Here is a 16,986-nt window from a genome sequence, read left to right as displayed (position 1 = left end):
AAAGGCTGGGACGCGTGCAGGGCCGTGGGGCCCATCAGTGCCCGTGGGGTCCCGGCTTGCAGCCCCCGCCCCGTCTTTCTCCCCAGGGTGCAGCTGAGTCCTGGGGGCGCGGAGCTGAGACACAGCCCAGCGCCTCGGCTGCCTCGGTGCCAGGAGCCCCTTCCCTGCCCCCGCTCAGCCCCCGCGGCCTGGGCGTCTCTCCCCAGCTCGGGAATAAAGTCACTCGGCTGAGGTCTTTCCCAGCAACACCGGCTAGGGACGTGCTGACACACCCTGCACACTCAGCTCACGCAGTCACTGACCCCACACACCCCGCACACTCACCTCGTATACCCGCTGACCCCATGTGCCCTGCACACTCGCTTTGCATACTCACTGACACTGCCCACTCACCTTGCACCTTCACTGACTCCACATACCCTGCACACCCACCTGGCGTACCTACTGACCCCACACACCCTGCACACTCACTTTGCACCCTCACTGACCCTGCATGCTCACTCACAGCCTCACACACCCTGCACACTCACTGCACCCCCCCACACTCACCCCGCACACTTCAGCTCCCAGTGACACGGTGATACAGCCACGTTAGAGCAGCCCCGAGCACGTGCCCAGAGCGGCTGCTGGGCTCCCTGTCCCCGCTCGTAGGCGGTGGAGATGAGTCCTGGGCCCTGTAGGTGGGAAATGATCGTGCCACCTCCTCAAGTCAGGACAGAGCCTGGGGCTGATGCCACCAGGCCTGTGACGAGGCTCAGTGCCAGGCAGAGCTCTAGGGGCTCCTGCCAATGTCCCCACCTGCAAGAAGCCCCCAGGCCAGCCTTTGAAATGGCCTCAGCCCAGCTCCAGCCTGGCATCTGCACATGATGGTACATCATGGTACATCTACTGGTGCGTGCACCCCCAGGGCTCCCTCTGCGTCTGCGACTGTCTCAATGCATCTGGCCCCAGCTCTAATTCCCTTGTCCCCCCAGCTCCAGGCAGACTCTCCCAGCACGGTAGGGCATGCTGCCTACTTGTACCCCTGCCCCAGGCAGCCGAGCAGCACTTGCTCTCCTAGGTGAGGCCAGGCTCTGCTCCTAGGCTGGCTAAAAGGCAGCTGAGATCAAAGCAGGAACAAAGGCTGCCCAACCTTGTCCTCACCTGTGGCATCCATGAGGGCTTCCTCCGCCCCCCAGATGATGCAGGTCAAGGGGGTGGGGGGAGGTTAATGAATTCCCACTGTTAATTAATTGTACCTTTTCCCCCAGTCTCTGCTTTTTCACCTGGAAGACTGCAGGACCCTTATCAAGACCTCTGTCCTGGTAAAACTAGATGATGCACTGGAGCATCAGGGCTCTATCACAAGGCAAATCCCAGCCAGGATCAGGAGGGGGTCTGCTCCTGGTCACCCCCGTGTCCACGTGGCGGCCTCGGTCTGCTCTGTGCTCGCAGGCATGCTGCATGTCTCAGCAACGAACCGGGGAGCTGTGGACCCCGCAGCCCGCCCCGCAGAGCCCCCTCTCCTGCCGGGAGTGGCTGTCCCCCCCCGGGTCTCAGACATCAGCAGATGGGTGCAAGCTGTAACGGCGGGTGCAAAAGTGCCCCCGAGGACTCCAGCCCTGCCTTTCCCATCTCTAACCCCACTGGCCCCTTTTCCCTTCCAGGGCAGTGCTCTGGCGAAGGGTTTGGATGCTGCGTACACACAAGAAGGGTGCTTGTGCCCAAAAGCTTGCAAGGAACATTTTTCCAGCTACTCAGCTGGTCTAATAAAAGAGATCACATCTACCCGGAGATGTACACACAGATGCACACAAGCTCTCCTTGCTTTCCTTCCCCAGCAGTGGAGCCGCTTCCTGCTCTGGGGGCTCCCGGCTGCCCTCCCTGCTTGTCCAGGGAAGGGATCTCTGATTCCCACCCCCTGGGGCTGAGATGCTGGCCCAGTGCTTTCTGGTTGATTGGAAGCAAACCCTGAGCAGCTGGCAAGCAAGCAGGCAGACCGTGCAATGCCGGCAGCTGGCACTAGGCAGTGCCACGGGCTGGGCACAATTGCATTGCAGCTCTTTTTCCAAGTGGGTCCCACCTTTTTCCTATCCGCAGCGGTGGGGAAGGGGCTGAAGCTGCTTGGTGGAGGTTTGCAAGCAGGCCCAACTGCAAGGGCCACGCCATGCAGGAGAAAGCACAAAAGTGCTGTCTTGAGACCTCAGCAAAGAGCCGGCATCCGGGCAGAGGCTGTAGGTGCTACTTACCATGGGTTAATCCATAAACCAGGGGCGCTGGGAAAGTGCTCCCTTGTCTCAGAAGGCAGCAGGACACCTGTAAACCACTGCCTTGGGGGAGTTAGCAGGGCTTATCCAGCTTTGGATCCATCGGTGTCCCACTCTTCTTGCCCCTGGAAGACTTTGGTGGCCGGGGACATGGAAACGTGCCTGCTCCTGGCAAACCTCTGGCAGCCCAGAATCAGTTGTTAGCGAGGCGGCAACCTCAGGGGACATGTTATTCTGCAGGGGAAAATCAGAAAAGGGGAGTCAACATTGGGACAAGGGATAAAAAGTGTGAATCCAGCTGCGGTGGTTGTTCTGCTTACCCCATATGTTGCATGCACAAGCTTTATGACCTGCTGTGTGTGTACAGAAAACCCTGGACACGCGGCCACCATGAACGTGCAGTGCCGTAAGCCTCTCACTCCTGGAGCAGGGCAACTGGGGCCCAGGGAAAAAAACCCCTCTCTTGCAAAACATGTGAAGGGATCTGAAAAACTCAGCCAGAGGTTTAGGACCTGATTTTTCAGGTCAAAACCCCTCAGAAGCAAGGAAGTGATTTTGTCTCCAGTGGGACCATGAAGGATGCTAGCTCAGAGGACTTGACCCTGTGATTCAAGGGCTTCAAGCATGTGGCTTTGACCACAGTGCCCCTCCCCTGGAAAGCAAACTGCTCCAGTTGCACCGGCTGGCACTACGTCCGGAGAGACATGCAATAACCAGAAGCTTCCAAGCCTTTCCTGGGAGGCCCTTGATGCTTTTATTTTGTTAACGAGAATGAATTCAGCTGCAGTTTGGTTCTCAGCACCTCCACGGCTCTGGGATTGCTGCAGTGCAGGCAGGAGACACCGCACAGGCAGAGGTGCCCTTGCATGCTGCCAAGGGCCACGGCGCCTTGACTTTGCAGGGCCTGGAAACCAGGCTGACGAGCTCATTGCTGTCGTGCTCAGTGGGTGAATTAGTGTCGGGGAGGAAGATGGTTTTGTGGGGAAAGCCCAGGGCTGGGAAGCAAGAGAAAGGTGCCCCTGGTTCTGCTAGACCCGCTGGGCAGATGGCTTCATCTCCAAGCCTCCTGGCACCAGAGCAGGCAAGCGCTCCCCAGAGGGTTTTTCCTCACAGTCCGTGCTGTGAGAAAGCCTCACCACTGGCAATGGGGGAGCAGCAAACGGCTCGCTTTCACTGAGCAAAGAGCTACCCCAAGGACGGCTCTGGACACGAGATCCCTGAGTTTTCCTGGGGTGGTTCTACGGAAGCTCGCATCAGCTACCCCCATGCAGGGCTGCATCTCATGCATCTGCTCCTCACGCCGTGGCTGATCACAGCTAAGTCGTGTGTCCATGCCTCCTGACTCAGTCTGCCCCTCTGTGAAATGGGGCAGTTCCCAGAGAGCCAGAGACAACGGCAGCTGTGCAGAAATGGCTCAGCCACTGTGAGTATCAAGCTGCTGCAAAAGTTAATACCGCTGAGCCACAGCAGATTTGCTCCCAGCCCTGCTCTTCTGCATGTGGATCCATTCATGGAGAAATGGTTTCTGTTCTCCTTGCCCTCAAGAGATGAGCCCTGTTGCCTCTGCTGCTCTCCTTCCAGGGTAAATTTTGCAGGGGTGCAATGAGCCATTTTGCAGGGGTGCGATGAACAGAGCCCCAATCCCCCCCCTCTTCCTGCCCAAGCAGCTGCAGCACCAGTGTTGGTGCATGCACAGGCCTGATGCTCCCAGCCCCTTTGCTCCTGCATCCAGCTTCCACTGGCAGATCCCTGCCATCACGTACTGGACTCTGTGGGGCACCCAGGGGTACCCCTGGTTGCAGCTGGGGCTATTAGCAGGTTTCCCATGGCTGCATTGCCACAACCGGTCAGCACACGCAGGGAAGCCACCAGCCAGGTCTGCCCATGTCTGGCAGAGGTGTCCACTGCCCCGTGCAGGCTGCGTCCCACCCACGGCTGCACCTTGCCTGGGGCAGGTGAACTCCCTGGAGCTGGGCAAGTCGGTCCTGTCCCTCCGCAGGGCTGCAGGTTTCTTTGAGCCCTGAGTCCAGCAGGGAGCCGAGCCCCTTGGACTGCTTCCGGTGGGGGAAAGAGGAACCAAGGGGGTGTTATGAGCCCGGGCCTGGCTTGATTTGCATGTGAAGCCCTTGTGACTCCTCCTCCAGGGGCAATATGGAAACGAGGGTGGTTCCTACCTGCTGCCACATGCGTCACTGTTGTACCATGAAATGCTCCAAGCCTCTTGCCCGCAGGTCCCCACTATGCATGTCAGGATTAACATGCACTGGATGCCCACCTAGCATGAGCAGACGAACTCATGGGGGCTGTGCCAGGGGTCACTCCACCACCCTGACCTCAGAGTCTGTGGGCTCAGATGTGGTAGCTGAACCAGAGCCATCATCTTTCCTTTTGAAGTGATAAGAAGGAGCAGGTGAGCAGATGGAGCTGGTCAGAGGGGGATCAGACATCAGCAGGCAGCAGCGGGCCCTGGGCCTGGCAGCAGCTCCCTGCAATGATCAAGGTAAGAGAGGTGACTTTTTGCCATGCGGCTTTGGATGCGGTCAGAGGCATGAGAGTCATCTGCAATGCGTTTTGGGTGAGTTTGGGGTGCTGGCAAGCCAGCCCAGGCAGCCTGTCCCAGGAGGCTTGCTCATGGCTAAGTTGTTTCATGTCTATTGGGACATTGCCGTGACACCGTGTTTCTTCACCGAGCAGCTGCGCATGGGGATCTCTGGGGGTCTGTCGTGTCAGGCTGGTGCGTGGGTGGACGGGACCCCATGAAGGTTGACCAGGGATTGACTTGGGTATTGCTAGAATTGAGACTCAGTAAGAGCTGAGGGGGGCTCGAGCCCAACTTTCCATTTGCTCTGAGGCCTGGCCCTGCCGGTGACCCCAGGCACTGTGCTGAGTGTGGCACCTGGCAGAAGGACTGTAGGGCCATCAGGTTTAGCAATGTGACTAGATGTGACAGTGTCCTGAATCCCGCGCTTGCCGCTCCGCTGCCAAGGGATGCTTGCAAAGGGCTGATTCTGCCACGAGAGCCACGTGCAAACCCTAGGCGCAGCCGTGGGGCTGCAGGCAGATACCAGGGGCGCAGCCTGGCCGTTAACCAAATCGATTTGGATGTCTGCTGCCCTGAACTCTCCACAAACCTTTAATCTGCAGGTTTAACTCTGTGAGGTTGCGGGGATTGCCTCCCTCCATCTTTTCCCTAAACATTCAGCATCAGCCAGGCTCCTATGAGTCCTCACCTACCAATTTGCATGGGTTGCTCTTTTCTGCGTCTCAGGGGGCTTGTATCCAGGCTCCCTAGATCTGGCGCACCCTGCCCGGGTGTTCACAAGCTGCTGCGTCTCACCCATTGTTTGCAGACTTGGCATGTTGTTAAGTCGAAGCATTAAATGAAAATGGTTGTGGGGCTGGGGCATATGACTAGTGAGGAGAGGCTGAGGGAACTGGGCTTACTGAGCCTGGAGAAGAGAAAACCGAGGTGGGATTTGATAGCATCCTTCAGCTCCCTGCAGGGGCGTTGCAGAAAGGATGGAGCTGGGCTGTTCTCGGTGGGGACAGGTGACAGAGCAAGGAACAATGGGTGTAAGCTGCAGCAAGGGAAGTTGAGGTTGGATATTAGGAAAAAACTCTCTCACTAGGAGGGTGGTGAAGCACAGGAACAGGTGACCCAGGGAGGTGGCGCACTCTCCATCCTTGGAGGTCTTGAAGACCCAGGTAGACAAGGCCTTTGCTGGGATGCTGTAGTTGGGGCTGGTCCTGCTTGGAGCAGGGGTTGGACTAGATGAGGTCTCTCCCAACCATCACTGTCTGTGATTAGCAGAGATGAGAATGGGAAGCTGCCAGTTTAGCTTCCCCTCTGTAAGTCTCTGGCTCTGTTGCTGTCTCCACACACCAGCCACACGGCCAGGACTCGGGCCTGCAGGAGAAGCCCTCACAGGAGTTGTGCTGTTTGAGTTTCTCAGCAGATGCGGCTAGACTAGACGAATCAGTCTGTGTTTCTTAAAGTAATGGTTGAGAACTAATGACGCAGTTTTAACTGGGCAGGTATTTTATCGCATGCCTCAGCTATAAGTAGACAGGCTGACACTTTACCTTTGTCAGAAATCACTGTAATAAATATAAAAAAGGCCATAAATTCAGAGCTTCTCATCTTTTCCACTAGTGGCATTCAGGTTCTTCCCAGATACTAGTTACAAATGTGCAAAATAAATGGATTATTTTACTTTGGTTGGGGCTGAGCCACAACATGAACAAAAAAAGTTTGTGTTAACCTGAAATGAACATATTTCTGGTTTTTTGGTGGGGTTTTTTCCCCTCCCAGTGTTTTGATATTTCACTTCCAGTTAAGTCAAAACACGTTGTTCAGCTCAACATTCATGATTCATTTTGATTTTGAGTTCATTTTTTAAAAATTTAGCTCAATTCTGCAATTTAAGACCTGGTTTCGAAACAAAGATGAAACGATTTGTTTTGAAAATGTAAAAAACAATGTTCTGATTTTTTTCCCCCAATTTCCCCTCTTTTTACTTTTAACTATTCACTGTATTGGACCCAAATGTATAGATAGCGTCATTCCCACAAAAAGCACATTTTGCAACAAATCCGCTATTTGCCAATAAATAAAAAACCCCAAATAAACCCAGTTCTAGTCACAAGCCTGGTTGTCTGGAGTTTAAAATTTCATCCTTTTAAAATACTGGACAAGGAGCAACTCTTTTTTTGTTTTGTTTTGTTTTGAACTATGTTATAGCTTTTATACACACACATGCCATAGATTTTTATTGTGTATATATATACTATATATATAGATTTTAAATTTCTGACTTTATAAAAAGGTGCAACCACATAGCTCCTATATTAGGACACCATTGCAATGAGACTAACTAGCTATGGGGAAACCATTTCAAGCAGAGGTTTTCCAAAATTTTCTATCTCTCTAGCAATGAAGGGTTTGACACGACAAAGGCACCTGTAATATTTTAGAAGCTCATTTTGCCCCCAGTTTGGGGAACCATTCCTATTCAGGATGCTATATCAGTGCACAGGCTCCACTGAAGGAAGCTGGATGTAAGTGCATGCTTAGTTTGGTTTATGCTTTCACCATGAATCAGGGTTTTGTGCTCTGGTTGTGCACAAACCCTGCACTTCCACAGGTGAAATCAAACCTACAGAGAAAGCATGGTAAGGAACTGGTTGAAATATTCAAATAAAATTCTGCTATAACTATCAGCCTCCCCAGAGCAAACAGCACCCTTTAAAACATATTTTTTCTGCATTAAAATACAACTCTTTTTGTCATCATATCTCAATGCTTGTTCTTCTGATGTGACCTTACTCAGAGGTGTTTGGCCAAGTAGCTAGAGACGGCTAGGAATCAGCTTTGATGCTTACCAAAGGAGCTGTTAATGTGTAACACATCAATAAGCTACCGTTTAAGGCTGCCAAACTACTGTATCATTAAGAACACCAGAAGGCAGTGCCTCCCAGGGAGTGTTTGAGAGCCGCGTATGCCAATAACGCACAAATTGAGAGGCGCCATATGCCCTGAGGTGAAGTACTGAAAGGAGCCAAGCAGTAGTCTAGGCCACTTTAAAAATGTTTCCTAAAATGAAGACTGTTAAATGGATTTGTAAATGAAATCCCAAGTGTGCAAAAACAGGCATTAGTTGGTTGTAAATATTCCCTGCAAGTCTGTGAACTCAACACTGCAGCACCATGCTGGGACATGGGAACCAGACCTTGGGCCTAAATGCTTAGGTTTTGCTGACCAAGGGCAGGAAAGCCTGGAGAGAGACCTGATGGGAAGGTACGTGTCCAAGATATATTGTGAGCCTGTCGCAGGCAGAATCCAACCCCCGGAACGCACAATCCTGATCTAGATCCTAAACTGAAGCGGTTTGGGCTGAGAGTTTGATCCACAGCCAGAGCCTTGCAGTTCCGGTTCAGGCACAACTCTGAAGAAATCAATCCCCAGAATAAATGCTAAGGAGTGAATGAAGTCTCTGGCTGTTAAGCCCTGAATAGGTTATCATCCATAGCACCAGGAAGGACAATTGCTGACTGTAAAGATGATTTATTAACCTGATGTTGCATCGCATCAGTTATGTCAGGGAGCTTGGATTTGTGTTTTATAGATGATTGGCCTTCCTTGGAAGGCCTAGTGTTTGCTCAATCTTCCTGGCCGTTGCCTGCTTACATCCTGTAATAGGAGACAGGAGGTGTAAATCAGCTGATGTGGGTGTGCGAGAGATCCCCCAGAAACATGAAAGTTACCTAGTGCCCTAAGCAACTCCCATATACAGCTCATTTCAAAACCTAGCAAGTCCTTTGCTACTGACCATATAGGGAGCAATTTGTCTTTTATTATGAGTTTCCTCTTAATAAGCTGCTGTCTTCAGTGCTGTGTTCTGGGAACGTGACGCTGCAGGTCCCTTGCTAGGAACAGAGCGTGGCTCGACTGTGCGGTGCAGATGGCCTTGTGTTGTGTTCTACCTTTGCTCCCTGGTTGTGCTGCAGACTTCAGCTACGAGCTTCAGAAGGTAGTAATTTTAGGTCCCTCAATTTTGATGGGATCCTCAGCAGTTTCTGCAAAAAAAAAAAAAAAAAGGCCTTTGCAGGGGCTTGTGTTGGCTCCCAAAAGAATCTCTCACAGCTTTTAGAAATTTTAGCTTTAGACTTTGGCTAGATTACACCATCATACAGTTAGAAATGTGGTTGAGTCCCTTGTGCCCTTTTCTGACTGGCTTGTGCTTTCACTGTGCTGAGGCATACTTGAGAGCTGGAAGAGGCCCCCATCACTAAGCTATCTGCTAATGCACACGCAGTGAGAAAACTCTTGGTGTTGTGTTAACGGATGCTCTGAGAACTCCAAATAAATTCCTGGGAAGAAAGGAAATAATTATCTTTCAATTACAACATGTTCATGATCCTGTGCCCACTGCACCAGGAGTATTACTGGGAACATTATGCAATCCAGGCACATGCTTTCTATTGACTTGCGCCTCATAATTGTCCAAAAGAAAATTAGTAGGTGCTGGAGTTGTTTCTTAGAAGGGAAAGGCAGGAAGCCAGTGATTGATGGCACAGGAGGGAGAGAGAGAGAGAGAAAGAAAGGTGTGGAGAACAGCAGATCTGTACAGACTCATGAGAACGAAATTCATATCCAAGTGTCTGCAGGGCATCAAAGCTAGATTTGTGTATTTTCAGAGCTGAACACAGTGTAAATAAGCATGAAACAATGAAGCTCAGGGATGTAAAAGGGAGATCAGCAGCATTTAGCAGCTGACGTCCAGGCTATCTACCATTAGGCCTTGTTCTAAATGTGTATGTGAGGGGCAAGTGACAGATTAGATAGGATTTTTCAGGAAGCAAGAAGATAATGCCAGGGAATGAAGGGTATTCTAATAGAAGGCACCAGGCTGGGAGTCAGGATCCCAGATCACCAGACTATGATTAAGCCACCTTTGCTGAATTGATCTAAATAGATTGAGCTTGTTAAGGCCACTGCTGAGGCAGGTCCTCTGAACCTCAGATCATTTTTGTCGCTCTCATCTAAACCCTTTTCAGTTAGGTCCATTCCCCTTTTGAACAGCGAGCATCAGAATGGGGCACATGATCCTAGCAATGATTCCCCCTAATGCTGCACTTGGCAGTCATGTCACCTTCTTTCTTCCACAAGGACAGCTGCTTCTTGGAGAGGGATTCCTCAATTAAGTCTACCCTAGCAGAGATGCCCACCATCCTCCTTTCTGCTAACCTCCGCAGATCCCTCTCGATGCTGCTCCTCTTCCCTCCATCTGCTAACTGGGGAACTCGTATTTAATTAAATGAAGAGTGGTCACCCAGAGGTGTGAGCACTATTTATTGCATGTCATGATTTTGGCAACGCTGATAGGGATCTGCCACAGTAAGCTGTGCCCTTTCAGAGCCTTCTGTTCATGTCTGGTTACAGTAGCTTAAATGAACTGATAAACTCTGCTTTTTTTTTCCCTTCTGGAGGCAGGTTTCTGCCTGGGCTATGTCTTACCGGGATGGGACAAGGATTCAGAAATTCTTGTCACTCTCAGGTGCATGCCAGATAGGTAGACTGGGAATTCATCTTAAATCCTTTGACATCTAGTCCCTGTCAGCTGCGTATCAAATCAGGAATGAAAGCAGACGCTGACAAGCGGCTGTAGATTTCACATGGTGATGCAGTGAGATTTGCAGTGCTGAACTGGCAGCTCAAACTTGGCTTCAGCTGTCACTCTGAGTGATTTCAAGTCAAAGCATTCATGCTGCAGTCAGGCACTAGACATTCGGTGCTTGAAAAGACATGTTTGTGGACAGATTGGCTCTGTTATGAGCAGCCATAATCAGAAAGCCAGCCGTCCACTTTAGATCCCAGGGTACTGTACATTGGTAGATGGAACTGATGCATATTACACCAGTGACGCTGGGTCAGGTGCTCAGGCCCAGTGTTTAAATGGCTAGGAATGTAGCACTTGCCTATAGGTCACTTTGGGATATGTTTATTTTTATGCTCAAGTTGTCCTATTACATATGTTACAGCCCATTTTGCAAGAGAAGGGGTACCTTGGTTAAGGATATAGGCTGCAAGCCTAGCTGCACTGAAGCCAGTAACAAAATGCAAATGGACTGTGATGGGGCCTGGATTTCTTTTTAAGTTTCCTGTGTATAGTAGGGGCTGAGGATACAAGTTATCTACTGCACAGTTGGGAATTTTTGAGCAGCAAGCTACAATCACGTATTTAAACAGACATTTCTGTCTTATTTTTGGATTTTTTTTCACCTGGCTGCTATATTACAGATGGATCGGTTAGGTGTGTAAACTGCCTTAGGATCCTCTTGGGTGAAATGCATCATGTGAAGTGGTTGGATGGCTGCTCTACTAACATTATGTCACTGCAACCTAACCAATTAAAGGATCAGTTTTAAAGCTTCCTGTAACTTCAGGATTCCTGTCATTAGGTACTTTTCCATGCTGGGGCTGAGTTTGTAAGCCAGTTGGGAAGCACCTGGCTTGGAAAACCATGGGAGACAAAGAAATCCAAAGCACTTTTCCATCTACCCAAGGCAAAAACCAGCACTCATTTGATTTCTGTTCCACTGGTTTAAAACGCAAGTCAGGTCTGCACCCGACCACAAAGAGCAGTAGATAGGAAACTGCCTTTTCTGACAAGTCATTCAGCCATGGCATGTTGTGTTTGTCTTAATGGTTCATTTGTGACTGATGCCTTGACACTCTGACACTGTCTGTCAGGTTCTCTCAGGGCAGCTGAACACTTCAGTATCCCACTCAACACCTGCCTCATCTGAAACAGTGCACGGCCAGCTCCTATTTCAAATGTGAACACTTTACTGTGTGTGATGGATGCAACATCTATTGTAGTGTAGGCCAACCTTTTTGGCAGGCATGACAAATTAACCCTGTACCCTTTCCAAGGGTAACTCCAATCCCTTCCCCCCACCCAGTCTGTTTTCTGTTCCCTGCTCTGTTTCTTGCTTCCAACCGTATCTGCTACTGTGCTACCTGTCCCCTCACTGACCTGCCATGTATTGTGCACACAGGCTGCCCAAGCCACTTGTGGAGCAGTTTGCTCACCCCTGATCTATATTCTACAGGACAACTAGATGAATGTGGCCAAATCTCTTCTGCTTGATCACCGTATAATGGAAAAAAGAAAAATGTTAATGGCTATTCATAAAAGATCAATATTTTATTTCTAAATCATCTACGTGTAATGAGTATGCAACTAAAATTCGGTACAAATCAGTCAGTATTAAATTACCATATAGTCAATTCCACCCTTGGAACCCTTCCACCCACATGCAGTATTACATTACACTGCTGAGGAAAACATTGCTGTTTTGAACCTTAAAAGAAACAAAAACCTTGCTAAGGATACAAACAGCTGCCATTCATGTGTATACATTTAAAGTTTAATAGTAAATTTTTGCTTTTGTGTTACTTAACTCATACCGTATTCTCAAACTTCATACTGGGAAGCATATGGAGGAAGTATATTGGGTTAATAGCTTGAGCTCTATTCAAGTCCAATGTTAATTCCTCAGACTGATCTTACTGAAATGATTAGCAGCACTTAGCTTTGCAAAGGATATCTAAAGCTCTTTCTTTCTTAAGGAAACAGAACTCTTAGTAGAGGTGGTACCTTTTATTAGGCCAACTAGGTATTTGCAAAATAATTCTTTATTTGCAAGCTTTTTGCCACACTCACTCTTCTTTGGGCATAGGTGAATGCAAAGATTTATAAAATTTCTCCTAGGTGGAAATGAAAATTCATATTTCACAGGAGAGATGAAGGTGTTGCAAGATCTCCTGGTTGGAAAAGTTCATTTTGTGCAAATAAAATTTAGAGTGGTCTGTTTACCTCAAAGTTGTCTGACGGCAAGCAAATTTCTTATGAATTCATCCCTTGTGCTGATGTTTTTTTAATTGATACCCAGCAATGACTTTAGTTAGTCTGGCAGGTCCTGAAATATGGGGAGGGGGCGAGGTGAGTATACTTTCCTGCTTTAAAGAAAGAGATATTTAAAAGAGAAAAACAAAAAACACCCTAATGTGCAAACAGTCAATGAGTGCTACATATCCTGCTAAGTTTGGAGAACTCGTTTTAAAATGGATGCTTGAATGTCCAGAACAAGCCTGGGTAATAATTTAAACATTTTTAAACAAAAAAAATGCAAAAGCCTTGTGTGAGCAATGGCAGAATTATTCCATTACAGAAGTGAATGGGTTTCCTTAAATAAGGAAAATAAGTGTCACTTCTTTAATACAGGTTTTAAAGAACTGTGCATGAGCACTAAGGAAAGGCAGGTAAGAGACAGAGACTAGGACTAGTCACTATAACCAAAAAGTTGTCAGGCACAGCGACATGACAGTGAAGACTGCCAGGGTGAAAGTGAGTTCCCCTAACCAAATTTAAGTATTTGTAACATATATGGAACACTTAAAAGGAATCACTGAATTTCAATATGGTGTTTAAATGACAGACTATTAACATTAGTGTATCTGATTTCAATTTGGCCTGCTGTCCCTCAGTCCCTGAGACTGTATTTTTTTTTTTACAGTACTCTACTGGACTAACACAAATAAACAAGCCCCAATCCATCTACTGTCATAACACAGAATTTAAGAGGTACAGAGTGATGGTCTCCATACTACAAATGCACTGTGCTACAGTGGAAAAGAAAAAAAGGACTTGCAACCACTGCTAATTTGAATCGTTTGTGTCACAGAAATACTGGGTGGTTACAAAGTGGATATTTTGGAAGCATGACTTGGATAGGTCATTTCCCCTCTTTGGCATTATACAAGAAAAACTTAATACTGAATAATCCCTTTAACACTAAGTTTCTCAAGCAGTACAAGTTACAGACCAGCAGATGCAGGATTTTGGCTCAAGTACTGTTATTTGGAATTTGCTTTTCCCCCCCCTTTACTAGAAAGTTTCTCAAAGAATTGACTGGGCCACTCTAAAATTTAAAGCGGAAACCAGGCAAGAACAATTCTGTTTAAAACACAACTCTGTTTAATATAACAGAGTTGTGATAAATGAAGGTTGGGAAGTCACCATGTGGATGGACAGCTGCCTTGCTTGTGATGTCAAAACAGAAGTTTAAGACAACATAGGACACAAACACTAAGAAAAAGGTATTTATTATTTACACAACTGCTATAGTTCCTTAAGAACAATATACACCATCCTTATTTGAACGGGTCAGTCTTCTTTCAAATATCAGAACTGAACAATCCCAGACCGTTGGTAATGCAAAACAGCAGTCACATCACACTTCTATAGTGCAGGCTGAAGCAGCGCAAGTAAATGATGCTTTAAGAACAGTATGGCTGAATATTGTAATTCAAAACACAGTGTTTGCACTCTAACAAGATTTAACAAGGGGGTTTTGCTCATGCTTTATTAAGAATGTCACCTCATTTGAGGTTCAATTCTTTATTGGGTTATGAGAATATTTCTTCTTTAGACGTACTGCTTTTGACTTACCATCAAACAGGATTTTTCTCCCTTCAGTATATTTATTCCAGTAAACCACTCTTTGTAATACAAAATTTGCAAACTAGGGTATGTTTGCCTTAGAGGTGGCAATTTCCAATCTTATTCTGCCTTGCACAAAGGAACACTGACATAGTGAAAATACATGTCAAATTTAGACGGCCTGTAGTTCATAGACTTAAATACTGGAATAGAAGTAGGAGATTGTTTATAAGACAGAGAGAAGAGGCGACTTACATATAGGCTGCCAAGGCTGGCACCTTATTCAATATTTTTGGTCTAAACAAAATATTGTTACCAGTTTTAGAATGGTTTTTGGTCTTTAATAGTCATGGTGGTATTACAGTAGTAATGAAGGAGAAAATGATTTAGTCATACCAAAAGTAAATGCAAGGGGGGGGGGGGGGGGAAGCAACTGGCCTATTTCTCCCAATTTGAGCTTATTGCTGTGATCTTAAAAAAATAAGACTCACAAACCAACTGGAAGACCAAGTATAAGCAGTCATTCTGGCATGTGATTCAGTGTCCAGCACTAGTATACTCTAGCATAAAAGCAAGGAAAGGTCTGAAGATCTCCATTATGTTCCCTTCAATTCATTGCCACAGGAGTTTATTAAAGCTATTGTCCTTGCTTCTTTGAAAGGTACCTGAAAGGAAGAAATAAGTGAGAGTAAAACAGTCTGATGCTAGGCACCTGATGCTTCCAAAGAAATGCTGAAGACTGAATTAAGATGCCTTTTAAAGAGCAGAGCTTTGCTGGAGGGCGCTACTGCTAAGCCCTGTCTCTGTAACAAAGCCAAAGTCTCATTATCCAACTTCAGCTTTCTCCTACTCCAGTTGAGAGAGGTCTCTCAATGCAGAACCATCAAAAGCTTTTGTGTCTATCAAAATACCTTAACGTGCCCTTTGCAGTAACATCCAGAGAATTCCAAAATACATTTGATGTAACTTGGCCTGTGGCTTTCCAGTCTAACTAGCAAACGTCTGGTGCTGCTCGTCTGAGTCGTTGAGCAAACATTTTCACAAAAGCACATTGGATAATGTTTGCATATTTTGTGGGATAAGCAGTACCTATCCAAGCCACAGGCAATAGAAAAAAATGTTATGGAGAAGACTTTCAAAGGTACAATAGAGCTAGATGCCAGACTTGCTCACTAGGTGCCTTGCCTGACTCACTCAAGGAAGATGAGCCTTAATATAAAACACTCTGCTACCCAAACCTGCTTCATAGCCTAACTTCTCACTACAGCATAGGCCCTGGTTAAAAAATTCAGAAACCCATTATATGAAGTGCCCCATACTCAAACATCCTAGATCTAAATTTTATCATCTTAAAAAGAGGCTGGTAGTATGCCCAGATTAACAAACCTAAGCCTTGTCAGCATCAGGATGGAAAAGGAAGGGACTTAGCAGGAGCACTCTGGGAACACAACTTCGAGGCAGCCTCCCCCACTCCACCCTTATGTAAACTACAGAGCTGGTATTCCCCTGAAGGTGTGGGAAGAGTTTGCACTCAGGCTGTTGGATCCCAGACCCCAAAGCACATTAGAGCTTGACTCTTTTACCTAAATTTCATCAAGAAACCAGTGACCCATCAAGGGGAAATTGTGGCAAGGTTCCATGGTGCAGTCATTTCCTTGAACTAATTACATCAGCACAATATAGTGGGAGGAGTAGGGAGCAGTGGATGAAACAGAAACTTAATCCTTACCTTTCCCAGTGCTTGTGATTCAGATCCAAAAAGTCATCTAATTTTGCTATTTCTTTGAGGTACTGAGTAAGCTTTAGAAGCTCCTTGTCTTTATCCCGATTTAAATGCGCTTTCATAAAAGGCCTTATCTATTGAGAAAATGATAAGAGTATCTGTTTAAAAGGAACATGCCACTTCAGATACTAATGTTTTCTGTTCACTACTATGCAAAGTAAACTAGGTGTTTCTACTACTCACCTGTGTAAAGAAAAATTAGAGAAACCTATGCCAAAACATGCAGATACATGAATTATATCTTTTCCGGTACTTGCACAGAATCAGGTAAGATCACAGCTCTCGAGACCTAAGAAAGTCCTCATCTCTTAAAAAAGTATCCAATTGCTTCTGTACCACTACAGAATATATTTCTTGTTGCCTCTTTTGCAAAAAGGGGCCAAGAAGGGCACTTACCACAACTAATCTTTCCACTACTTAGCATTTGTAGCCTAAACCCGAAACTAGAGTTAACTCAACTCTTATTACGTGGCGTGCATGCTGGATTTAAAATCTGGAAGCTTGCACTCTGCAAAGTGAAACACTAGACTTATTTTTTCAATGTCTCTCTGAAATTTGCTACCTCCAATGGAACAGAAACTGGGCACAGGACATGTTTAACATGACAAATACATGAAGTGCAGTTAACTGCAAAGAAGGAATGTACACAGCTCTTGTCACAGTGATGTTTAATGTTAGCTGCACCAGCATATTTCATAGTTTCTAGAGTTGGAAGGGACCTGAGCAGATCATCTAGTCCGACCCCCTGCCATGGCAGGAAAGAGTACTGGAGTCAAATGACCCCAGCAAGATGTTCATCTAACCTCCTCTTAAACAGCCCCAGGGTAGGAGCCAGCACCACTTCTCTTGGAAGCTGGTTCCAGACCCTAGCCGCCCTGACCGTGAAGTTGTGTCTCCTGATATCTAACCTAAACCTACCCTCTGCCAGCTTGTGACCGTTATTCCTGGT

The 16,986-nt window shown here is 47.2% G+C and overlaps 1 protein-coding gene across 3 annotated transcripts in view; it reads right to left on the bottom strand.

Annotated features, from left to right (window-relative positions):
- Positions 1-13,900: 13,900 nt before the first annotated feature.
- UBLCP1 (ubiquitin like domain containing CTD phosphatase 1) overlaps positions 13,901-16,986 on the bottom strand; it is a 15,056-nt gene continuing 11,970 nt past the window's right edge. For all 3 annotated transcript variants that reach the window (XM_019535306.1, XM_019535304.1, XM_019535305.1), the window contains 2 exons: positions 15,984-16,111; positions 13,901-14,919 (listed from right to left, as the gene is read on the bottom strand). In XM_019535306.1, the coding sequence (XP_019390851.1) occupies positions 14,892-14,919; positions 15,984-16,111 (156 nt within the window). In that variant the 3' untranslated portion in view covers positions 13,901-14,891. The remainder of the gene's footprint in view (positions 14,920-15,983; positions 16,112-16,986) is intronic.

The sequence above is a fragment of the Crocodylus porosus genome, unplaced genomic scaffold, assembly GCF_001723895.1.
Source record: "Crocodylus porosus isolate Cpor-Errol unplaced genomic scaffold, CroPor_comp1, whole genome shotgun sequence".
Taxonomy (NCBI): Eukaryota; Metazoa; Chordata; order Crocodylia; family Crocodylidae; genus Crocodylus; species Crocodylus porosus.
Note: the sequence above shows the minus strand (reverse complement) of the source record. Positions and strands in the feature narration are given on the sequence as shown.